The sequence below is a fragment of the Rhinatrema bivittatum genome, chromosome 4 (genome assembly GCF_901001135.1).
Source record: "Rhinatrema bivittatum chromosome 4, aRhiBiv1.1, whole genome shotgun sequence".
In the NCBI taxonomy this organism is placed as follows: domain Eukaryota; kingdom Metazoa; phylum Chordata; class Amphibia; order Gymnophiona; family Rhinatrematidae; genus Rhinatrema; species Rhinatrema bivittatum.
The window spans coordinates 186494971-186521857 of record NC_042618.1 but is presented as its reverse complement, the minus strand read 5'-3'; the positions used below and the strand labels follow the sequence as shown (position 1 = coordinate 186521857).

At 41.5% G+C, this 26887-nt stretch overlaps 2 protein-coding genes across 2 annotated transcripts in view; one reads left to right on the top strand and one right to left on the bottom strand.

Annotated features, from left to right (window-relative positions):
* Positions 1–6914, top strand: part of OGN (osteoglycin) — a 75310-nt gene extending 68396 nt beyond the window's left edge. Inside the window, exon 7 of the mRNA XM_029599390.1 lies at positions 5835–6914. Coding sequence (XP_029455250.1) covers positions 5835–6005 — 171 coding nt within the window. The 3' untranslated portion in view covers positions 6006–6914. The remainder of the gene's footprint in view (positions 1–5834) is intronic.
* The window catches only part of CENPP (centromere protein P), a 685914-nt gene that overhangs the window by 594319 nt on the left and 64708 nt on the right, over positions 1–26887 (bottom strand). The window contains exon 6 of the mRNA XM_029599391.1: positions 15684–15780. Coding sequence (XP_029455251.1) covers positions 15684–15780 — 97 coding nt within the window. The remainder of the gene's footprint in view (positions 1–15683; positions 15781–26887) is intronic.

The window sequence follows — 26887 nt, the reverse complement described above, 5'->3', positions numbered from 1 at the left end:
AGGCCTTACTGGTAATGCACTGGGTCCTGGAACCTGATCATCCTTATCCTGTGGCTTATCGGTTCCGGATAGAGATTTGGCGTGTTCATGCCTTGGACGTACATTACTCTCTACAGATGAACGTGAAGACACAGAAGAATATGGTCTGGAAGATGAAATGCTGACCACATCCCTCCCCAATATAGTGGAATGTCTTGAGGTCCTGGCATGAGGTGATGAAGTAGACTCTGAATAATCCCTATCCGACATTTTATTTTTGGATTGAAGTTGACTACGGTCCCTATCTTTTTTTTTTTTTTTTTTTTTTTTTAAGAGGGGCCGTGTTCCCTTGGGCGGTACGCCTTGTGTCTTTTTCGTTGTGGTGTTGAGTCCAAAGACGTTGAGTGTCTGGAGGAATGCCGCTTCTTACACTTATGCGTCGACTTATGTGTCCGTGGCGTTGACTGCGGCGTTGAAGGCGCCGATAGATGCTTCGGTTGCATCGAAGGCTGTGAGTAAGTTGGTGTCGGCGTCGATTGTACTCCTGTCGGCGCCGGTTGTTCTTGCCTCGACTCCTTTTGCTTCGTTGCCGCCACTGGTCGTTGTTCTCCCAAAGCAGGTTGCTCCGATGTCGAAGCAGGCTGCTTCGGGTTCGACGCCAACTGCTTCGGCCTCGAGTCGTGCTCTGTTGTCGATGCACGTTGCGTTGGCTTCGCCGTGCGCTCCGGCGCCGATGGCACTTGCGTCCACTTCACCAAAGCATGCATCGGCGTCGGGTGATGCTTCGATCTATGCCACTCGTGCGCCGACATCAATCGACGCAGCAAATGTTCCCAGCGCCGTTTTCTGCCAGCGCCGTGCACCTGTGTCAGCGGGCCAGATCCCTGGGAGCCGCTTCCCATCAGGTGTGAAGCTACGACCGAATCACTTCCTCTTTCCGAAGACTCTCCAAGCCTGGAGAGCTTAGAATCTAAAGAGGACGCTCGTCTCGCTGCTGGGGCAGATATTTTAGTCGGCCCCGGCGAGGAATGGGATTCGGAGGGGGGGCATAGGAGCTACCTACCGCCAGTTGGAGGTCTTGAATCTTCTGGGCCCTCTACCTTCGGGCCCTCGGAGACATCCGGCCACACTTGTCACAGTCGGCCTGGATGTGTTGTGACGGACATGATTCTACCGCACGGGCAAGGTTTAAATCCAGAGGGACGACCCTGTTTTTTTGACATCCTGAGGAGAGATGAGCTCCGCGTGCGATCCCACGTGCGGAAAGAAACAGACTGAGGAGAATCTGTTACTTCCTGCGCAGGAACACACGCAAAGCCGCAGAGGAAACAAAACTCTGCCCTCTGCTTGACAAGCTCTGCCTCCCAGGCCCTGATGGAAAGTTCCCATGATAGCATGGCTAATTCAGCCCTGGTATCAACGGGAAACGAAACGAATAGTAGTATGACTGGTGCTGTGATGTGGATAAAATTAATAACTTTGGACCTTGTGGCATAAACGAAGCATGGCAACAATACATAGACTAAACAGTATTTTGCATTCTGAGCTCTTGTACAAACAAGCAGCATACATTAAGCTGTATATTATATATGCATACTGTATATTACAGTTTACCTCAATTATGTTCAAAATTTGTCATTCATGGGAATCTTCTCAGTAGCAAGTTAAGTCTCAAAGAATAATATTCAAATATCTTAGTCTTGAATAGTATATATTAGTTTCATGTGATTCTGTGATGTTTTACGAATTCTCATTGGAAGCTGGCCCCATGACTCAGACTGCAGTACTGTGCGATGCAACACAAAAATAAGAGTCCACGCCAGGGAGGATCCAAGATGGCGATGGAGTGTTTGCACCGTGAGCGTGGTGCTCTTACCTTGAGATTTTCCTTAAAGAATTTCCTATTTGAAATGCCCCATTCGGCCAGGAAGAGGCGAGCTCGGGAAAAAGCTCTCCCAGGGGCTCCCCCTGAGACGCCAAGAACGGGCCCGATGGACGCCCACGTTCTTCGAGGAGCTGCAACATCGGGAGAGGAGACATGGGAGCAGGGAACAGAAAGTGAGGAGGTGTGTTCCCTGCCGGACTCTGAGACCACGTTATCCCCGATGGTGAGGGAGGTGCCGAGGAATCCTGCGCTGCTGCGAGCCCCGGATGGAGACCCGGAAGCTCTGCATGCCGAAAGTGCTAGCGGAGAAAGCCAAACAGGGAGACTCCTTTCGGGAGAAAGCGGCATGGAAGAACCGCCTGAAGGGTATGAAGCACTCCTTGGCAGCCCAGACAGAGGTGAAACGGAGCAGAGTTTACCGGGGATCACAACCACACCACAGCAGATAAGTTTGATAACTTCCTCTTTTTGCCCACAAAGACCAGATCAAATAACTTTAGAATCTTTATAGGAAGCTATTGTTGGGCTAGGTAACTTGATGATTAAACAGACTGAGCCACTTACACTTAAAATGGAAGAACATGAGGCGCGAATCAAATCGCTGGAAAATACTGTGAAGGTTTATCCATAGTCAAGATATTGAGAAGAAGATATTACTTAACTCTGTGAAAAATAAGCATGAGCTCTTGGTAAAAGATAATCTGGCTTTGCTAAATAAAATTGAAAACATGGAGAATTTACTAAAAAATAAGAATCTTCGAATAATTAATTTCCCCAACTTTCCCTATATATTGCCAAAAGACATGTTTAGCAAATATCTTCAGGAAATTTTGAAAGTATCTTCGGATCAAATTCCACCGCTTACTCATGTAATTTTATGCCCCAGTGAGGGATAACTTAAAAAGAGAAGCCTCTGGTGTGACTATTGACCCCCTGAGGGAATCAGGGGAGGTTAAAACTGGTGTAATTGGTTTAAATGTTATGGATCTTCTGGAGTTATCTGACGAAGCCCAAGCAGAGCCGGCTACTTTAATAGTTAATTTTGCACTGGAGATGGACAAAGAATGGATTTTGAAGTTTTTCTTTAAACATCGACTAGAAACATTTATGGAATGCAAGTGAGGATATTTCCAGACGTTTCCAAATCTACGCAGAAAAGGAGAAAATTCTTATTGTTAAGACCTCAGGTCATACAAATGGGGGCATCTTTTACGTTAAGATTTCCCTGTAGATGTCTAATTAAGTTTAAAGATAAATCGTTTCTCTTTTTCTTACCATCACAATTAACAGTTTTTGTCCGATAAGTCTGAATTACAGCATGTGTGATCCCTTATAACTTAGCTCCGATGCCTAATTAAGTCTGAATTTGTTCCACCCCACATAATATATATAACTCCTGCCGATGCTATGATTCTATTTGTGTATGTTTAAGATAGATGTGACCACTTGGATCTCTCATTGTGGACTTGTTAATGTATACTTAGACTGTGGTATTTCCTTTAATTTTATATGAAATTTATGTTGTATACATTTGATTTACTGTCAAGAGAATTATCTTGAGATAATTTGAAAAGTTAATAAAGAATAAATTTAATAAATAAATAAATAAATAAGAGTCTACTTCAGATCACTCATGTGAAAGGGTCAGCTGGGATCAAGGGAGGGAGGGAAAATGGCTGCCATTACTACAGGAATTCCTGTAAGGTGAAGGCAGAGTGCTGAAGGTAAGTTTAAGACAAGATTTGCTTCCAGCCTTCCTAGCCAACAAGGATACATATGGTGCCCAGGCATGCCATCTTGGGGGGGGGGGGGAATTAAAATAGAAAAATTACTAATAAAAATAATTCTGCAATATTCCATTTCATAGTTACAGTATCACTGGTTTAATTTATTTCAAGACTATAGGATGGCTAGGTTTTTTGCATTATCATCAACATGTGCTTCAAACATCACTTAATAACTGTACTTATTTATTTTATTTATTTAAGGTTTTTTTATACCGGCATTCATGAAATCGTTCACATCATGTCGGTTTACAAAGAACAGGGGTGCGAAAAATACAACCAAGAACATAAATAAATGTGATGAAGAGAAGCAGTTACAATTAACAGGGGCTAATGAACTGGGGTTGGAAGAATAAAGAGAGATAGTGGAGGTTAATTATATACAAGTGTACAGTGTAAATAAGGTTAATTATATACAAAGGTACAATAAAAATATGTACCTAAGAAGTCTGTTACTTCTTAGGTACAGTTGCAAAGCGATAACTATGTTTTACCACATACACTTTAAAGGTTAAAAAAAAAAGCTATAAAAAATTACCTTTGTATTTACGTGACTCATTAAATGGATCCTATAAGAGGGCTTGTTTTTCATAAGATGTACTTAAATAGTACTTAGAAGAGAATCAGAAGAAAGCTGGTAACACAGCAACCTTTACTAATAAAAAATTATACACAAAATAATTTTACTAAAAAGTCAGTTTAACCTCCAAAGGGTAAAGGTACTATAAAATACAAATTATATTCCTGTAGCAAAACATTTCAGGACAGCTGACTTCTATTTTTGAAATAATACTTTAACAGAAAGATAAATGATGTATACGAACTACTCCTCATAGTCAAGCACTTAAGTAGGCAGTTAAATCATTACATTTTTTGGTTCAAAGTTGTTCTGATTTTATTTTGGTTCAGATCAATAAAGGTTCGGCAAACATGAGCCAACCAGTCCAGTTACATTTTACATGAGAAAATTTAAATACAAGGCACAGTAGCAGGGGTGGGCAAGCATTCTACCCTGAAAGCCACACTAGGGATCCCATTTGGGTAGGAGGGGGAAGTGACGGCTCAGAGGAGTCCCCCTGGAAGTCTGAGAAGTGGGGAGGGAATGTTCCCCTGAAAAGCTGGACAACTGAAGAGCTGGGGGTCCCAAAGAAGGTCTGACCGGTGAATAATGTCACTTCCAGCCAGAACTGAAATGCTCGCACCACGATGTGACAAGTCAGCTGCAGGTTAAAGCTCCTGCAGGCCGTATTTTATCCAACTCTGTATAATAGGATCCCCCTTATTCTCACACATTCAGGCTCTTGCTCAATCTCATACCACTCAACACCGTGTTACATGCTATTCCTCGGTAATCTTTAGGAGGTCTCTCAGTCTCAGTGATCTAGGATCACTAACCCACTCCACCGCTCACAATATTACCCTTTCTAGAAGAGCTCCCTTTTCTTTTTTTAATTCTTCCCTGCCCTAGATAAACCCAAAATGCAGTCCCTCCTAGATATTGGTTTTATGTGCTCATTCTGATTCATTCTAATTCTGGAGCCAGTCGATGTACCTAATTATGTTTTTTAGTCAAACATTTATTCTGAAGCTGTAACATATATATATATATTTTTTTTTTTTTTTTTTTTTTTGCAAGTCTGTTCTGATTCAGGTTTAACAGAGATTTTCAAATAATGGTTCGGGTTCTGATTCAGTTCAGTAAAAAAAATCAAGTTGCAGATTCGGCTTGATTCCCTGCATCTAAGGTGTTTATAAAAAATTAGATAGATTCTACACATATTTCTTATATGGAAATTATGAGGACAATAATCAAAGCTTTTTACACAGGTATATAGGCATATTTAGCCAGACCAAAAAAGTATTTTGATTATGACACCCTCTGTCTACGGGTAAAAGTATGTGTATACTTTCTCCTACACACAAAAAGGGACACAGACAGGCTGGTGGAAGAAAAGTATGCACAGAGATTGTAATCTTAAATCTCCGTGCATACTTTGCAACTCCTTCAATGAAGACGCAAACTACGTGCGTTGTGTGTACTGGCAGAAATGTTAAAGGAAAACTCCACAAAATGAGCTTGCCCTCCCACAGGACTTATCAATCGAAGATCCAAACGTCATTTAACTATAATTTGTAGCTCACAATGTTTTAAGATGCTTACTAATTAAGAACTATTCTGTTTTCAGTCCAACAACATAACTTCGATCACTGATGATACGTTCTGCAAATCTAACAACACGCGATATGTTCGAGGACATATGGATGAAATAAGAATGGAAAGAAATCCAGTGATTTTGGGAAAGTATCCAAATAGTTTTACCTGCTTGAAAAAGTTGCCCACTGGGGCGTATTTTTAACAGTGAACCACAATTACAGGGTGCATACAGTACTCAAGTAGATAAAGCATCTTTGCAAAATACAAAGCTGTTGTGCATAGAGAGAACACCCACACAACACATAACAATATCCTTCAAATAATTACAATTTCCAAAATACTCAATAACCTCTTCATTTTGATGTGAATACCAGTAAGCTATCAGTTTATATTTGCATAAATTACAGTAAACAGGAAAAGCAAGTCTAAATAGGCCAATATAATTTTAGAATTACTCTAATGATTCTCAAATCTAAAATTTTAAGCCACTAAATATAATGATCATGGTAACCCTTGCTTAATGCGTACTGATAATTCACACAATTTATTAAACCTGTTTTTCCTCTTCTTTATCACATGTTAACCTCAAGGAGGAGGACTGTAAGGTCTCTTAGCTCATGTATTACATCATCTTTCTTGTTGGTCCTTTAAAAGGTTTCACAGCCTTCAGAGATTTAATATTGACCAACACAAACATAACATAAAAACATAAGCTAAGCAAAATTATATTTTTTCTCTCTTATTCATATTCTTTGCACATTAAAATTCCTTTGCATGCTAAAGTCTTATTATATTTTAAGAGGTTAAAGGGGATAATAGTAGCCTTTGTGTTAGTAAAACAAATAAAAAATCAGAACCCTCTGATCACATTTTATTTACAAAACAGCTACTAACAATTGAAGTGTGTGTATAGACAAGCAAATTAAAGAAACATTGTTCTGTAAATAGCATATTTTCATTCTTTCAAACAAAATGTAAAAATTGCTTTAAACACAAGCTTTGCCTGAGCCAGTTAACTTTGAATATACTTTATATAATTGTCTGTTGTAGCTGTCTCACCTAATGTATACATTTTGAATGAACTGAAAAATAAATGTACAAGGAAACCTTGCTTGGTATCATTATGTTATTATATAAGCCATCACAAAGGCACCAGCTTCTAATGGAGTAGTCTGTTGAATAGAAGATCCAACTTATATTCCAAAGTTCACCTCTTCCAGAGTTGAATCAGAAATGGAGGAGACAGCAAGCAGTAATCACAGAGCTCATTACAAACAATTAATATCAACAAATGTCACTAGTGATAAAATTATAATGGAAAGTATCTGGCACATATCTAGCCACTGCAAATCACAACAATCCACTTTATCAACAATTTGATAAAATATCAAAGCCTTGCTCTGTCAAGTCTGAAAAATATATAGCACTAAATTGTTTTAAAAATTACTTGGGAAAAAAAACCCTGCCTTATTAAAGCCCCAATTCAGTGCTTACTTCAGTGAAAGTAGTTGGTGCTAAGGTTGAATCATTTGCTTTTCTAGTCTCTGCTGGTTTAGTTGATAGGTCAGAAAACACAATTCTTACATGTTATCTCCATTTTAAGCACAAGTCTTTTACAATAGTAGTTAATGCGTCAAGCTCAATTGCTATCTATCACCATGAACCATCAACAGTACTATACTGATATCTCAATTTTTTACATATAAGAATGTCATTATGAATACAACCAAAGGTTTTTATTTGAGCATCTTTATACTATTCACATCTGAGATCAAAATTAAATATGGTTTAGCTGGCAAATGTTTCTTATGCATTCTGATGGCACCAGCTTTGCTTAAAAAGATCTTTACTTCACAACAAAAACAGAAAATCCAACTGTGAAGCTGATGGAGGCAAATAAATGCACTGTTAAATGTCACTTTTTGCCAGCCAGGGTTGGAGAAGCTGTGGAAGCAGTGTTCACAGCCTCAGGGAGAGGAAATCTTGGCCATCAAACAATGGCAACACATACTAGCCAGACTCTGAGCATATATTGGGTCCCTTGTCAAGGTCTGTTCCTGCAATGACTGGGCTAGATAGTTAGGGGAGATAATTATAAAATTAATTTATTTATTAAATTTGATATTCCACAATTTCAAAAAACTCTAAGCAGATTTCACATCAAAAATACAATAAAATATATAATAGGGGGAAATCCCTGGTCAGTTGCATGTGAAGGCTTATGGAGCTGAATGTAATCTGCTTTAAAGTACCGAAAAGCCAAATATAAAAATCAGATAAATAAAAAAAATAAAAATAAAAAATAGTTTAATAGGGGCTAATTATAACTGAGCTGGAAGCCCTAGGGAGTAGGCTAAAATATATTTTAAAAAATTAAATAAAATTTCCTTTAATTAAAAAAAAATGAACAGCTTTGAAACTAATATGATAGAGTTGCAGTAGATTTATCATAGTCATAGGTCTAGGAGGACTTCTATAGGAAATCAGATTTTTTTTTCTTTTTTATTACTTCAATTAACAATATACTTGGACTAGCCTAATGGCTCATTTGTACTGCTGTGCATTACCATGCAGAAGACATGGATTTCATTCCCAAACCTGGCTTCTGTTCCTCAAATTGTCTGGTCCAAGGATATTGTAGAGACAGAATTAATAATCCTTGAGGGCAAAAACATCCTAGCCATTGTGCAACAGTGATACCTAGTCTCCAGACTCATGAGGCACATCTACTGGGTTCCTAAGAGAGCCACAGTCTGTGGACCCTAGTTATGCATTGAAAATGAAATGGCTGAGCTAGACAGAAATGGGGAAAGCATTATAAATGAGGTAGAAACTTTGGGAGCTGTAAAGAAAGGTTTAAAGTATTGTAGTTCCAGTCAGGGAAGATTATGACTAAGCTGAGAGCCCAAGAAGCAAGTCCAGAGTTCATTCGTATGCGCAGATTTGAAAAAAAAAACCAAAAAAAAACACCTTGTCAGAAGAGCAAGTTTGCTTACCATAAATGGTGTTTTCCGTAGATAGCAGATGAATTAGCCATGCTGACTGGGACATCCTCCGTGCCACTAGGTGGCGGAGCTCTCAAAGATCACTGAACTCTGTCAGTGAGGCGTTCCTGCTTGTATCTTCCCGCGTTTCTCAGAGTCTCCTCAGTCCATAACCAAGCAAGACGAGATGCAATACCGGAACTGTCCAGGGAGGCGGGCAGGTCAGCATGGCTAATTCATCTGCTATTTATGGAAAACACCATTTACGGTAAGCAAACTTGCTCTTTTCCCGTAGATAAGCAGCATGAATTATCCATGCTGTCTGGGAGTTCCCAGCTGAGTATTGAGCGCAAAGGTCGATATCATGTGCCTATGATGCACAGAAGGAAGTGCGCTCAATATGGTAAAACAGGAGGCGGACAGTTCTTATGTTTTGATGTCGTTGTGCTCAAAATGTGCCCGACTTGAGGGTGGTCCGCCCCATGCGTGCATCGTCCGCAGTTTGCTTGTCTAAATAGTAGTGAGACGTGAACGTATGCAGTGAGGACCAGGTGGCTGCCTTACAAATGTCCAGAAGAGACATGTCATGGAAATGGGTTATTGAAGCAGCCATAGCATGGACCTGGTGCGCCTTGGGTATGGCAGACAGGGTCTCTGAACGTTTTTTGTAGCAAAACTGAATGCAGTTGGAGATCCAGGACGATAATGTTCTCTTGGATACAGGCAGTCCTGGGGCATTCGGATTGAAGGAGAGAAAAAGCTGAGAGGCTCTGTGTTCAGCAGGAGTACACTGTTTATTATAAGTGAGTGCATGTTTATTTATTTATTTATTTATATTCCACTTTTCGCACTTTTTTCAGCACTTCAAAGTGGATTACATTCAGGTACTGTAGGTATTTCCCTATCCCCTATCCCCAGAGGGCTTACAATCTAAGTTTGTACCTGAGGCAATGGAGGGTAAAGTGACTTGCCCAAGGTCACAAGGAGCGACAGTGAGACTCGAACCCTGGTCTCCTGGTTTGTAGCCCACTGCTCTAACCACTAGGCTACTCCTCCACTCTTTTTGCAATCTAATGTGTGGAGTCTTTGCTCGACCTCATTTGCATGAGGTTTTGGGTAGAAGGTCAGGAGAGAAATGGTTTGGTTTATGTGAAAAGCGGAAACCACCTTTGGTAGGAAGTTGGGATGTGTCTGCAGCGTAACCTTGTCATGGTAAAACCCTAGGTAGGGCGGGTAGTGAACTAAGGCTTGTAGCTCGCTGATACGCCTTGCGAAGGAGAGAGCAGCTAAGAATAGCACTTTCCAGGAGAGGAACCTGGGATGACAAGTGTCCACTGGTTCAAATGGTGGAAGCATGAGTTGTTCCAACACTATTTTTATGTCCCACGGTACTGGAGGCTTCCAAACCGGGGGCCGGAGACGCAGGACTCTTTTCATAAATCTGGAGACAAGTGGATGACAAGATATAGGTTCCTCGTTGAGAGGAGTGTGGTAAGCAGCTATAGCACTGAGGTGCACTCGAACTGAGGCCGTGGTGATCTCTTCCTGGTAAAGTAGATGGAGATAATCCAGGAGACGTTCTGGAGGGCAGGTGAGCGGATCTGTTCCATTGGCTAAGCACCAGGAAGCATAATGTGTCCATTTCCGCTGGTAATTGAGTCTAGTCAAGGGTTTTCTGGAGGAGACCACAATATCCTGAAGATGAGGAGAAATGTTCAGGTGTTGGAATACAGGCCTTTCAATCTCCACGCAGTGAGATTCAGAGATGAATGAAGTAGATGAAGCAGAGATCCCCCTTCTTGGGTGAGCAGATGTAGGCTGTTGCCCAGGGGAATTGTTTGGGGTATGGACATTCTGATTAGGTAGCTGTACCATGGCTGCCGTGCCCATGCTGGGGCGATGAGTATTAAGTCTGCTTCGTCCACTATGCACCTCTGGATCGTGCAGGAGATGAGAAGTATCAGAGGGAAAGCGTAAAGCAAGCCCTCCATCCAACTTATGAGGAACGCGTCCTGTGCCAGCCAGTGTGCACTGGGGTACACCGAGCAAAAGAGGTCAACCTTTCTGTTGAGTTATGTTGCGAAGAGGTCGATCTGGGGAAGACCCCACGTGGAGAAAATGTGATTGGCTACATCCTGGAGTTCCCGCCAGTGGGGATGAAAGGTTCTGCTCAGTTTGTCTGCTCTGGAGTTGTTTATTCCGGGCAGGTAGGTGGCCTAAAGGATGGCTCTGCTGTTCGCCCATTCCAGGATCTGTACGGCCTTCACTGCAAAGGCTCCAGGAACCTGACCTTCCCTTCCTTGTTTATGTAAAACATGGCGACTTGGTTGTCTCTGTGGATCATGACAGTTTGCCCATGGAGGGTCTGCTTGAAAGCCCGGAGGGCATTTCGAATGGCTCGGAGTTCCAGGAGATTTATTTGTTGTGATTGTTCCCATTTGGACCACAGCCCTTGGGTCTGAAGATGTGTAAGGTGGGCTCCCCAACCTGTGGTGGAAACATCCTTGGTGAGGACCGTATGATGACAAGGGGGTCGAAGAGGCAATCCAGTCTCTAGTGCCACCACTGCAGGTCTCTCTTCATGCTGGACGTTAGTATGATTGGGGTGGAGAGGGGGCTGAAGAATTGACTCCACTCGGTTTTCAGGCCCCATTGCAATCATCACATATGCAGTCGCATATGAGGTACGACATAGATGGATGCTGCCATGTGTCCTAGAATGGTGAGGATTTGGCGGGCTGGGGCAGTTGTGTTTTTGTGGAGGCGACCTGCAAGTGTTGTCAGATCAAGCTCCCGGGGCCTCGGGAGGAAGGCTCTGTCTTGAATGGTGTCGACATGAGCCCCTATGAACTGTTAAGATTTGAGTAGGTTGCAGATTTGACTTTTTGTAGTTCATGAGGAGGCCTAGATTGTCCGGGCAAGAGATTGTCTGGATAAGGTTGTCTCGGAGAGTGGACTGGTTGGGGGCCACAATCAGCCAGTCGTCCAGGTAAGGAAATATCTGAATGCCCTGTTGGTGGAGGTGCGCCACCGCTACTGCTAGGCATTTTGTGAAGACTCTGGGGGCAGAGGAGAGGCCGAACGGGAGAACCTTGTATTGGAAGTGCTGGCCATTCTCGATGAAACAGATGAATCACCAGGATGTAGGGTGCATTGGTATGTGAGCATATGCATCCTTCAAATCCAGTGAGCACATCCAATCTCTGGGTTGAAGAAAAGGGAGGATGGATTTGAGGGATGTCATCTTGAATTTTTCCCTCTGTAAATATCAAGAGAGCAGAGGTCCAGAATGGGCCGGAGGCCACTGGACTTCTTGGGAATGAGGAAGCATTGAGAATAGAAACCTTGTTGGAGCTGCGAGAGGGGCAGCTCTCGAATGCGCCGATGTTCGAGAAGATGGTTGATCTCTTGAAGTAGAGGTCCGCAGTGTGCATTGTGATGTTTCTGGTGGACCAGGTATGTGAAGGCTGGGAGAGAGAGAAAGTTGAGGGAATATCCATTCCGTATGATGTTTAGGACCCAGTGGTTGGACATTATGCTGTCCCAGGCTGGTAGAAACTGGGACAGTCTGCCCCCTACTACAGATGGCAGTAGCGGTGGGGACACAGCTCCTAAAAACCCTGCGGGGCTTTTGGGGGATGGGGGCCCGCAGAGTGTCTAGGTTGCTGAGGTGGGCGAGGGCGCTGGCATGGGCCCTGCTGCTGGAAGGGCTACTGGCGACTCGGTTGGATGTCTATATATGATGTCTATATACGAGGGTAGGATGTCTTTCAATATGAGGAAAAGGGGTGCCTGGATGAAGAGCCTTCAGGAGGGGCGGTCAATGGCAGGACAGCCACCTTTTCTCCTTGAGTTCTGCCACTGTTTCAGTCAGCTTATTGCCGAAAAGGTTGTCTGGACGTCAAGGAAGATCTGAGAGCTTTTCATGAATGTTATCTCTGTTGGCACTTGTTCGTAGCCATGCTAGGCGGCGCGCTACAATGGCATTGGCGGTAGCCTTTGCTGACGTATCAAATGCCTCGTATATGGAGCGAAGCAAGTGATGCAGGCCCTCCTCCATGTCATGGAACTCCTGTGGTGGTCGATCGTCCGGGGATGAGTTTATAGCAGGGGGCTTTAGGGATTGGAGGCATTCATGCAGGTACTGCGTCACATAGAACTAGTGATGTTGTATCTTCGTGTTTAATATTCCAGATTGAAATGTTTTCTTGCCGAAGTCGTCAAGATATTTACAGTTCTTACCCAGTGGGGTATTTGAGTGGAGCCTAGATTTCTTCGCCCTCTGCATTGCAGATTCCACGACGATGGATGCATGAGGGAGCAGGACCATTGAATAAAAAGTGACTCCCGCATGCAGTATTTAAGATCTGTCTTTCGGAAAGTGGGTTGACCCAAGTAGGGGGAGTCCCATGCTTTGGTCATTACGGAATCTAAGACAGCATGTGAAGGTAACGCCATGGGTTCAGCAGGAGTGTCGAAGATTTTCAAGATTCCCATCATCTGCTTAGGGTCCGGGACCTTTCTCGTCTCTATATTCAGGCGTTGGCCCACTTTCTTCAAGAATTTCAAGTAGGAGAGATCCTCCGGGGGAGAAACGGGCTCAGGTGGAATTTCCGCAGGATCTGATGGGTATCCTGTGGAGGAGCCCAGAGAGGAGGATGGCTGGGGGGAGCCCTCTACAGGAGGAGACGGCTGCTGAAGTTCATCAACGGGAGAAAGTCCCGGGCCTGGGCTGCCCCGTGGTGAAAGTGGAGCCTCAACTGGCATTTCCGGTGGCTGTTGACCATGCTGCTCAATTGAAGTGAGAAATTGAATCAGGATCATGGTGATTTGCGACATGGCCTGGGAGGTTAAGCCTGTCGAAGGGGGAGGCCGTGGTAGAGTTGGAACGCCCCTGGGGGGTATTGCTGCCCTCAGGATGTTGCTGACAGGGCCCTTGGTTGAGTGACATCCACAGAGAGGCACCTGTCCTTCTCAAATAGTGGGTCTTGTAGGCCTGATCCACTTCGGTGGCGTGAGGCCATAGAGAGGCCAGAGAATACGCCTGATGAAGACGAGGGACTGCCGGAGATCCTGGAAGAAGAGAGATCTCCTTCTGAAATCGACGACTAGGAGAGGTGAAGGCTCCCTGCGTTGTTTATGACCCGAGGTGTTTCTTCGGTGACCTGGAAGCTGTCTTTATTGACTGTGTCAATTTTGAAGCTGCCTGAATGTGATGAGTTGCAGGGAGATGTGCTGGAGTTGGTGGGCCTTGCCTTCGACACCGATGCATCGGTGCTGTTTCGAGGCTTCAGTGCGCCGGTGCTCTTTTGGCATGTTGACGCTTTTGACGTCAATTGCTTAACCAGCACAGATGGCACATCTCCCACGCCGTTCCTCGATGAGACAAGGGTTTGCTTCAGCACTGGTTCCGATGGGCCAGGAAAGTCCGCGGAGGTGGGCCTATGATGTGAGGGCGTTTTTGATTTCCAGTGGGGTCCTGGAGAGGATCTAGTGGACACCTCTGAAGGGGCATAGGAACCTGACACCGCTCCACAGAGTTGGGCAATATGGGCAGCACTCTGCCGCTGGGCCCAAGGGGACATGCGGCCGCAGTCCCTGCAATTTGGCTGGTCGAGGTCTGGACCCAGACAAATGTAACACCGATCGTGCTCATCAGTGGCAGACATGATCTTGCCACAGCTACAGAACTTGAAGCCTGGTGGTCGAGGCATCGTGAGTTCGTCGGTGTTTGGGAGGGGGGGGGGGATTTTTTCCTCACAGAAACGCTGTCTCTTGAGAGAGAAGAAGAGCCCCGCGTGCACTCAGTCACGTGGAAAAAAGTGGACTGAGGAGACTCGGGGAAACGCGGGAAGATACAAGCAGGAACGCCTCACTGACAAAGTTCAGTGATCTTTGAGAGCTCCGCCACCTAGTGGCATGGAGGATGTCTCAGACAGCATGGCTAATTCAGGCTGCTTATCTACGGGAAAATCCTCATATCCTCCTATTCCTCCCCCCGACAAGCCCTGACAATCTGGTACTGATACAACACCAAACAAAAATGGAGAAATACATATAGAAACATAGCAATCTCATGTTTCTTTTCCTTCAAAAAATAGGATAAAAAGACATTTAAACTTCTTCACTGATGCTTGGTAGATAATGTTCTCTACTTTTCAAGCAGGTTTGAGAAAAATAAAATCAATCCAATAGTTTTTTACCTTACATCGGTGAAAAAGCAGTCAAACAGTGTAAAAATAAATCCTGCCTTTTTGAACTCTAACTGTTTGAAATTTCTAACCCAAATATGAAATATTGTATATATATATATATATATAACCATGTATCCTATCAAAGGCTAATATACATCTTTTAATATAGTCCATCAGTGAAAAATCCACAAACATAAAAACATTCTAGAGATTGGAAGGTGAATGAGCACACAGCTTACTTCACTTTGTTTTCTAAATTCCTATGTGTAACACTGTGACAGCTAGCTTTTGAAACTGGAAGTAGAAAGGAAAATAGTCAAACCAGGTCTACAGCAAAGAACATCCGTTTCATTCTTATAACCATATCAACTTGGTACAGTATCCTTGCTAAGATTTTATAAAGCTGATGTAATAATGCCACGCATCATAAATAAACCATGATGATGAGCAAGGATGGAAATCTTCAAAGGTACAATTGCAAAACGGAAATCCAAAAGCAAACAGAGGATCCATGTACACTAACCATTACAATCTACTCAACAGTATAAATAGTCATCTGAAAAAACACTATGGAAAATAAGCATTTACCCTGAGTAATAGTATATAACTGTTGCAAACCTAAATATTAAACTACATCAACCTATTCCAAAAAATGAATAAGCAGAGAAAGAGATGCTCTTAGACTGCCCATTTAAACCCTACCTTAAAATGAAGGAAGGTACGATGACGACAGTTACACCATTCTGCAAAGGAGGATAGACTCCGAAAAAAACCCAAAAGGTTTTTTCTCTCTTCAGCCCTACAGAGAAAAAAAAGATGGAAAATATGATAAATATGCAAATTACAAAATATCCTGTGATAAAAAAAAGACCTAGTTAGAAATAAAGACCACAATTATAGATATGTTTTTCATTTTTTTTTAGAATTATTAATTTTTTACACTAACATTTTTATGTATGAACTTGAAAAAACTTGTATGTAAGGGTACAGAGGTCAGGTTTGTTGCTGAAAAAATGAAAGAGAAGACAAATATCCTACTCCAAATACAATAAACATAAACTCAGTTATTTAAAGCAGTTGCATTCATAACAGACCGAAATGACCATGTTAATCACACTGGTCTCATTAATTAGTCATTGCTCCTAACAATTCTTTACCGTTCATGAAATTGACACATCCCTCTACTTCAGCAGTGTGCAACACCAGTCCCCTAGATGTCAGGGGTAACTACAATATTCAAATTAGGACCATTCCATATCAAGTGGACCAGGAGTCCATGCTCAATCTCCTCCAAATCGATCAAGATTTGTACGGATGGTCTCTAGGTTCTCAAAGAAAACCATACTAAATTTTTCACCTGAATCTCCAAGTAAGTCTCCAAGTAAGTCTGAGTACTTGCCAGGTTCTTATGGCCTGGATTGGCCACTGTTGGAAACAGGATGCTGGGCTTGATGGACCCTTGGTCTGACCCAGTATGGCAGTTTCTTATGTTCTTATGTTCCATTGGTTGCAGAGCTAGAGGCAGTTGAATGGAGGTCACCTCTGAGTACCATGCTCTGTGCAACCTAAAATGGCCATTTTGTCCAGGTGCTGCAGCCTGACAACATCTCTCAGGAGCCTGAAATTTTGTGGATTAGTACTACCCCTGGTGGTAAGTCCCAGTGCAAAGTTTGGAACATAACATGAACTTGCCAGTAAAGTATGTGAAAAATTTTACAAAAGAAATTTAAGACCTACTTTGAATCCTCATTGATCATGATGTATACTTTGATTCAGGCCATAACTGGATCAGAAGTCATTGCCCATGATATACATCTAGGATTTTCACTAGGAGGCTTTGCAGCCAACTGGAAGCAAAGATATAGTTACATAAAGATATGTTGTCACCTTTTTATGCAAATTTGTGTCTTTTTGGATGCAAATATCTCTACCTTGTAGTTTTCAATTTTTTTTTTTAATGTCATTTGATAGTGCATTTTTTTGCTACAAGTCACCCTGTTTTGTCTTGGACCCAGCCTTGCTTTGGTCAGAATTACAGTCCCAAAGATAAGCATCATTCACATGCATGAATACACTATGTTAAAAAGAACCATCTTTGGCACTCAACTTTGAAACATGCAAATGAGATAGAGATGTGAAATTTTACAATGCAGCTCAGTTTACTGTGCTTACCACACTTTTAGCTTTTGACACACATTTGTTTAGACATTTTCATAAATTAGTCAAAGTCAGTGCAAAACTTTGTATGCTGATTAGTTACTTGCATTGGTCAATGGGGGCTGAGCCACTGCCAATTCAGCAAAATTGACAACCCCATTGCCTAGGGACCACTCCAGACATCCAGCCACAGGTTTCCAAGCATTTAAGCACAAAACAAGAAAAAGCAAGACACTACATATGAGAATTGCTTAAGCTGCAGGTTTCACAAAAATTCACTTAGTCTTTTATCCTGCCTTGCACATGCTTTTGAATGTCCCATCAATGCATGACAAAGTGACTTGTGAATAAATGTACTGCCTGCCTGATGAAGTTGTTATAGGTGCATCAAGGGCAGCAATAATGTGCTCTTCTGGAACTCAACAAGTGTCTCTACAGGGCAGCCAGTAAAATGACTTTGCCAATCCACCAGCAATTATCATAGATGCAAGCTAAATACTGACCAGGTTGGAAACTGGATACTTGAAGGGCAAGAAAATATTCACATTCATGTTTATTTATTTATTTTATTTTTGGTTTTTTATATACCGATCTTCTTGCATTGGATACAAATCAAACCGGTTTACAGTGAAACAATTAAACTTGCCTGAGAGCATTACATAGAACGAAGAACATATAAAAAACTTTAAATAACATGGTATTGAAGTATACATCTTATACTAGATGCCTTGAAAAAAGCCATTAAAATTAAAAGTTAACAAGCAGTTGAATGCATCGAATGAATATGGCTAGAGTGCAGGGGGGAGGACGGCGGAGGGAGGACATGGGGATGGAGGATAAGAGAAACAGTGGATCCAGAATTGGTGGATTTAGGGGAGGGTTTAAGGGTGGATTGATAACATATAGAACAAATCATAGTTGCCAAGGGAAGTAAACTGTGAGCAATGTAAAATACAATACTTGCCAGATTATTTTACTGGCCACCCCGTAGACACACCTATTGGGTTCTAGAAGAGCACCCATAAAAACTTCATTAGGCAGGCAGTACATTTATTCACAAGCCACTTTGTCATGCATTGATGGGACATTCAAAAGCATGTGCAAAGCAGGAAAAAGATTAAGTGAATTTTTATGAAATCTGCAGTTTAAGCAGATGTATAGTAATGAGAGTGTTTTACTGTCACCTGGGCAGAATGAATTAAGACAATGAAATGCTAAAAGAAATTAGAGAAGCTAACAAAATCAGCAGTACAGTAACAATGGGTGATTTCAATTACTCCAGTTTTGACTTGGTGAATGTTAGATACATCAGGACATTCTAGAGACAAAGTTCCTAGATGAAATAAATGACTGCTTCATGAAGTAGCTGGTACAAGACCCAACAAGAGGGGAAACTATTTTAAAACTAGTCCTTAGTGGAACACAGGATTTGGTGCGAGAGGTAACAGTGTTAGAGCCACTTGGCAATAGTGATCCCATTATCACATTTGACTTAATAACTGGAGGGAACACAAAAAAGAAATCATCTACGAAAGCATTTAACTTTCAAAAAGGTGACTATGATAAAATGAGGAAAATGGTTAGGAAGAAAATGAAAAGAGCAACTGCAAAGCTTAAGAGTTTAGTTCAGGCATGAACGTGGTTTAAAAATGCCATCTTGGAAGCCCAGAACAGATGTATTCCTTGCATTAGAAAAAGGTGGAAAGAAGGCTAAACAATTACTGGCATGGTTGAAAGGTGAAGAGAGAGAGAGAGAGAGAGAGAGAGAGATTGGCCAGGGAAGTGACTGGTATGTGTGAAAGAGAGAGAGAGAGAAAGATGACTGGTGTGTGAGAGACAGAAAGTGTGTGTGTGTGTGTGTGTGTGTGTGTGTGTGTGTGTGTGTGTGAGAGAGAGAGAGAAACAGACTAGTCATGAACCAAGAGGAGCATGAGGACAGAGCTTCAGCAGTCATTGCTGCTTCTGGTGTGTGCTATTGGCCTACAAGAGAAAGCAATAGGAGAATTGCTGGAGAGAATAAGTAAAGTTGGCTTTTTAAGTTTCTCTCTCTCGATTGACTGCCATTTTAATTATTGGGTATTAAGTGATGTGTCTGTGTTTGAACTATTTTATTGGTGTTTAGAGAATTTGTAATAATTTTATAGGTTTTTAATGATTGGTTGTTATTCTATTTATCAATTGTTTTGAAACATTTATTATATTATTATCCTAGTTTTAGAATTATTATTTTATATTACTTGAGAAATGTATAAATATAAATGTAGAGACAAAAACTGAACTGGAAACAGAAAGAAGCCAGACAGTGTATGAAGTGCAACAATAGAAAAACAAACACATTAACTTGATGGTCACTTTATTCTGTATTTGGTAAGGGTCTGTCTGTGTTCTGCATGTGTGACCCAGGTAAGGGTATTCTGCAAGCTTGTAGTTTCTGTGTAGGGATCTATAGCAGCTTGGCTTGTTCTGTTTTTCATAATAGGAGGTATATTGGTATTTAGGGCCTGGTTAAATATTTGTAGTGCTGCCTTTTCATAGGTAGAGTTGTTACTGTTTGAATGAGTTCCATAATGCAGGTGTAACATTTTGCTTATTAGTTTGTGTACATTCTTGCAAATCCTGGGAGTCTGTTAGGTGCTATATTTCTGTTTCTATTTCTTCAATTTTGCACTGAATGCAGAGTGGCTTTTTTGGGTTTCCATTCCAGTTTCTACCTCCATATTTGTAATTTGCAGTCTTTCTGTATTTGGTGAAGGTCGATTCTATGTGCGTGACCGAGGTAAGGTATTCTACTAGCATGTAGGCATATGTATCAATATTATTTTTTGTGTTTCCTCAATAGCACATTTATTGGTGGTAAATTGCTGTTTTATCATAAACGGGCCGATTCAGTAAAGTCCGCGGGAGAGTGGGCGAAAGGCCACTCGCCTGTGCGTGCGATTCAGTATTTAAATTAGGTCCGGCGGTAGAAACGGGCAAAAGGAGGCGCTAGCACCTCCTTTTGGCCCGAAGCGGCGGCTGTCAGCGGGTTTGACAGCCGACATTCAATTTTGCCGGCTGAAAGTAAAATGTGCGGCTTGGCTGCACATTTTACTTACTGAATCGCGCGCAAATGCCTAATAGGGCCATCAACATGCATTTGCATGTTGAGGGCGCTATTTGGTTCGGCAGGTTGGACGCTCCATCGGAGTGCACTGTACTGTATCGGCCCGAAGGAGGGCTATTGCACCTGGTAGAAGAGAGTGTTTATGTCGCTGTTATTGAGATGACACCAGAAATATCTGTTTTGTACGGTAAATTGAACAGGGAATGTCCTAGTTCTGTTCTGCACCCATTGTTGGGGGGTCAGAGCGATTCCTGTAGCTACAGAGTATATTTTACATTTAGCCCCATGATGATCATGTGTTCAATGTGTCACACATGTGAGAACCATCTGTCAAGTGTGTCCCGACAGAAGAAAGGTTATACAGTGCCATACAAATGCTTAAATAATAATAGACAAATGTTGCTTTCTTCAATTATTTGCTTGTTTCTTTTCCATGAGCAGCTGTGCTATGTAATTGTATTTGTAAAGTACTGGCAATCATATGCACATTTGCACTCACTGACAAACTATGTATTCAGAACACAGCCAAAGTGACTTGACATTATGCTGGCTTAACACAAGCAAGGGGATATCGGTCATTATACATATGGGGTAGATTTTATAATTTTGTGCGAGCGCGTACTTTTGTTCGCCAGAGGCAGACGTAAATATGCGCGCGCCAGCAGGCTGCTGGCATGCCATCACCCGACCCGGGGGCTGTTCCGGAGGGCGCGGCCACGCCCCCCCGGTACGCCCCCCCGGTACGCCCCCGGGCCGAAACCACGCCCGCGGTGCCGCCCCCGAAACGTCGCGTCACCCGCGCCAACCCCCCAAAACGCCGCGTCACAACCGCCACGCCCCCCGACACGCCTCTCCATGCAAGCCCCGGGACTTACACACGTCCCGGGGCTTGCGCGCAGGGGGGGGATTTGGGGTAGGTTTCGCGCGTACCCCTTTGAAAATCTACCCCATATTGTTCACAATAAAAATCCTTGCTAATAAGCACAAGTTGTCTTCTGAAAAGAAAACTATAAATCCTAAAGTTAATATTTTAGTTTTCAGTCTCTCTTATCCATGATGTTTTAAAACGTGATATAGCCAACAGGACGACACAGTTTGTTTATAAAGGAGCAATTCATCAGTACTGAAATCACAAAGCTCCCACCATCCTTGGGTATATTTTAAACCAAATTCAATTGGTCAAACCTAAAATAATCTTTCCTATTATATCTCGTGAAGATTTTTTTTTTACATAAGAGGAACAGTTCATTCTGTAATCCATCTGTAATCCATCTTTTCTCTTGTTGAATTTAATTAGTGTTTGTAAAACAAAATTAATTCTGTGAAAAGCCTACATCATTAAAATAATCAGGCATAGAAGGATACTATAAACAAATGCTGAAATCTTTTGATAGAACAAGATGTAGAGAAAAATGTCTAGGACAACCAACTGGTTTGAATAAAATATATGTGGCTTCCCTAAGATGTCCAAGATACCCCTCGCTCTCTACCTTCCACTCTAAACTAAACATCTAATGTATCTATTACGAACAGTTTATCCTGAACCTTAAGCATCAGTTCCAAATTATTCATTTCATTAATCAGATAAGTTTATACTATGCATTATGATCCCCAACACTGTAAAGATCCTGGTTAGGGACCCACATAAGTATAGAAATATTTTTGTTTCCATATCTAAGTGTAGATCCTTAATGGTTTTTTTTACATAGCATAATTTTCATCTCTTTATTTTCCAGAACATATTACTGTTTGTCAATTACTATATCTTTTCATCAGCAATGTTAGCATTTTAAATAAACCTGTGATATGGCCGTTAAATTGCTACATGAATTTATATAAATTATCTGTCAGCTGCAAACTGCGTGATCAGATCCCCATGTGTATCCTAGATATCAAAACCTGCAGTACTTTAAAACAAAAAAGCTGCAAATTTGTGGCAAAATGTATGGATAAAGATTCACGATATTATTTAATGCACTTTTAGGAAAGGATGTTGATGCAACTACAGGCTTTTAAAAAATCCATTATGAACAACAGCTACAGTAAAAAGAAATGATTCTTCATAGAAAATTAATGAGAATTTCATAAGTTGCAAGTAAAAATGAAAACTTTACTGTTCCATCTTGTTTTGGGTTTTTTTTCTCCTAGAACAGAAAGCATCTTTGATGGCCAGAAAACAAACCACATTGCTTTTTAAAGGACAATTTTATTATTATTATTTTATTATGACAGACCTTGAAATGTTGCGTGTTCCACATGGCAACATGCATTATTGCATCAATTCTGCAAAGTTCCCGCCCCCTATAAACAAGACAAATGTCTGGACTTTTTTGTTTGGCCCATGGCATGCTCTCTCATGCCATAAAAAACATATTGGGACAATATGATGGCAATATCAAGAGAATAAAATAATGGCATATATATTATACATAGTTAACAACTGCAGCACACTCTATACACACATATATATATACATATCTATACATAGATACTGGCATATATGAAACAAACATAGCATATGCCATATTTCTGCAGAATGCCTTCTTTTGTAACCAACATTAGATTCAAATGAGAAGTTACTAGATACTCATGTCTCTTCACCCAGATAGATATAAAAATCAAGCAATTACTGTTCCAGCTGTGGTAAGAATGACTGTACTGTGTTTTTCCCTGCTTATGTATTACTGGACTTAATTAAATCCAGATGTGTTCTAAAAATTTCATAAAATGCTGACAGTACTGGAAATGCTGTTCAAATGCAACTATTTAAAAAAAAAAAAAGTCTGAAGTGCATTGAGAGTTCTATCAACCTAAGGGGAAAACCCAAGCCATTCTTAAAATATTTAAATTACCCTTTGTGAAGTGAATGTTCATACATTACAGATTAAAATGAATACAGCAATCTCCTTTCAATTCAAGGTTACACCATTACTGGGGTTACTGGATAACTGAGTGGACTGGCACAGCCTTTGCCTTTCAAGTCACTGATTCAAATCTAGCTCAAGACAAAAATAAGAGAAACTACCAGCTGAATGCAATAAACAGCCTATGTAAATGGCCTGGTCATCTCACTGCAATTCCTCATGGAGATGTACACCCCACAAAAAATACCATCATAACTATTATCTATGTTATAAATCTTAGGAGAGCGGTCAAGGACTGAATCAGCATGGACAGTGAACTAGCACCTCAAACCAAAATGGAGGTCCCACCAGAACAAGCATGAGGCACATTTGCAGGAGAGATAAACTTGCACTGATACAGCCTATGATGTACCTTTTCTGTTCATAAAAGGGAACTTTAATTCAATAGTATCCATCTAGCACTTTTCTCCAGCACTAAAATTCACTAGAAAAAAAACTAAAGTTTAGAATTTAAAAAAAAGAAGCTAATTTTTTTACCAGTTCAAAACAAAAAGATCATTAAACAAACCTAGTGGCTAACAAATATGGCTAAAAGACATGTCTCTTTTCTAGAAAACTATTTTCTACATTCACACATGCAGACTTGAAATTTGGATTTTGAACTCAAGTAATTTGTCTGGGCAATAGTATGAAGGGGCTACGCCAGTCGCTAACATTATCTCTATGTGATTTGTTCTATCTTGGGGCAGTAGGAGAGGTTTTGATATTTTCTGATTCCTCCCAGTGCTATAGCTCCAAACTTTTGGGGGTATATAGTATGTTGGACCATGCCCAGTACTTCAGTGGGAAGGCAACAGATTAAGCGTGAGGAGCTGGAACCTTTACCATGGTTTTAAGAGAGAAAGGACTGAAGATCAGAAATTTCCTCAGGATCTCAAAATAAGGTGTTGGGAGAGCTGGAGATTCCCCATGGATCTCACAGAAGGCAATTCAAGCTTTTTTGTAAAGAGGTTTTGAGGAAGAGATTTTTGAAAAGATTCTTGGTTTTAACTGACCAGTGTCTGTGGGCAGGGCCAGTGCTAGCTTTTTTGCTGCCCTGTGCGAACAATTACTGTGCTTCCACCTCCCCATCACCGTTCATTCATTCTCTGTCCCACCATAAAAACACATAGCTCCCTTCAGTGATACAAACTTTAAAAACTGACACACACACACACACACACACACACACACCCCTCCCCACCAAACCCATGGCTTGTGCAAGGGTAGTAGGTGCCCTAGGCATAGCCTTGCACAACGCCCTCCTGCTCCATTCCACACACAGTTAAGAGTCATGCATTTATATTTTACATGAAAAATATCCAAGTACAGTATTCTATGGTAAAAATATCACTTACATTGTATTTACATGCACTGCTGTGAAGCCAACCAGAAATCCCTGCAAAAAGACACTTGGAGCCCATATGCTATTAGGCCTATTGTGATGTATGTTGCGTATGTACTTGACCCTCTCTGAAAGCCTTAAAACACTAATATACTTCCTATTAGGAGAATGCTTCACCTCAATCACACATGCAGAACATAAATCTACCCTCACCAAATACTGAATAGAGCAACCATAAAGAACTGGAAAAGAAGCCAGACACTCTATGCAGTGCAACAATGGAAAAACAGAACCATCTCCATTCTTCAAATATCAAACAAAATCAAGAAATAAAATACATAATCATAATACTAAAAACATGCTAATAATATTTCAAAAAAAGCTGATGAATAAAAGATCAAATAATTAAAAACTCATATATATGTTTTTTAAATGTCCCAAACACCAATAAAATATTTCAAAACAGCAGACACAGCAAATAACACCTAATAAATAAAACTAAAAAGGATTTTAAAAATTCACGCTCTCCATACCTGGCAACTTTGATTTCCAGTCATACCGAGATTTTAATGGATTAGTGGAAAAGGGATGCACAAACTTTCTCCTCTCTTTCTTATATACACACACACATTCGCTCCCTCTCAGACAAACCCACAGGCGTCTCCAGCTCTTCTTTGGTTGGGATCTACCAGCAGCATCAGGCTCTCATCTTCATTTCAGCTGTTGCAGGTTGGAATCCACCTGCAGCACCCATTCTCTCTCTCTCTCACGCACACACAGCAGACCCCCTTCTCTTTCTTTTGCAGACAACTTCGAAGCCTCCCGCATACCTCTGCTGCTGTCACTGGTGCCGCGTGGCTATTGGGGAGATGCCGGTCGCTGCTACTGGCAGTGAAGCCCGTTCTGCTGCCTCCTCTGTGCAGGCCCCGCGGTATTAAAAATTTGCAGGGCTTCCATTTCCTTCATGCTGATCTCTTACATCACGAGATCGGCATAAAGAAAGTGCTACTCTTGCACAATCCTAAAAATAACATATGCCAATCACTAAATATTTAAAAATGATATTTTTTTTTTTTTTACCTTTGCTGTCTGATTTTAGGCTTCTAATTGGTTGGTCACAGGCTTTTTTTTTCCATCTTCCCTTTCTTGATCATTTGCCAATTCCTTTTACAGGGTCACTTTTTTTGTTTCTTCTCTATCCACCTTCTTTTCTTCCCTCAAACACACACTCAGGCTCTCATTCTCACATGCTGTCTCTCTCTCTCACACACACACACACACAAGGCACAGGCTCTCACACTCACATGCTGTTTCACACACACAGCTCTCACTCTCAAATGCTCTCTCTCATACATAGTCTCTCTTTCACATGCTGTCTCTCTCACACACAGGTTCTCTCACTCTCACATGCTGTCACACAAACACAGGCTCTGACTCTCACATGCTGTCTCACACAAATGTACAGACTGACTTTCACATGCTGTCTCACAAACACACAGGCTCTCACTCACATGCTGTCTCACACACCCACACCTACACCCACACAGAGGCTCTCACATGCTATCTCTGTGTTCATACAGGCTCTCACTCCCACACACAGTCTCTCAACTCATTCTCTCTCACACACACACTCTTCAGGGCCTCACCTCATGGCCTCCTCTTCGCAACTGCACGGTTTGCACACCTGGTGGTACTGAGACTGTCTGTGGGAAGGGCAAAGTCCCAGAATTTCAAAGGACTGGAATTGAAATCTTTTGACCCATTCAGCCAGTTAACAGATTAGGTGAAGAGAAGGATGTTGACTTTTGAGCCACTAACTCAAGAGATGTATTTTTGATAGGTGACTTACAGTTGAAGATTTTGACTTGTTGGAATCCTCTTTTGAATATTTTGCTTGGAAATTTTTCTAGACCAGTTTATGCCTGAACTGCAACTACACTCTAATTATCTTACTCTTACCGGTGAGGATATTTTCAATCAGGATGAAGGTGCAAGAACTAGAAGGGAAGTGAGCAGAGTAAGGAAGGACAGAGAACCCATTTGCTTTTTGTTGGATGTATGTTGATTCTTGTTTTTGTCATCTTGACTTGGATCCTCTTCTTTAAGTTACAATAAAGACTATCATTTATTTGAACACCAACTATTGACTACGGTGTTTTAATTGTTTGACCCAAGTGTGGACTTACTGGGATAGATGGACCCTTCTGTGATTCCTGAATTCTCCCTGTTGTGTTGGTTTTGACTTCCCTGCTTTTATTTTTCACTATCTGGCACTTTCTGGAAATCGTCAATATAGAGTGTGACATGGTCATGGAGATAGTGGTGGAAAGCGCCAAAGGCCCCGTAAGAGAAATCTTCCTGCCCATCCAGACCTGAACCCAGACCCAAAGCCACAGCA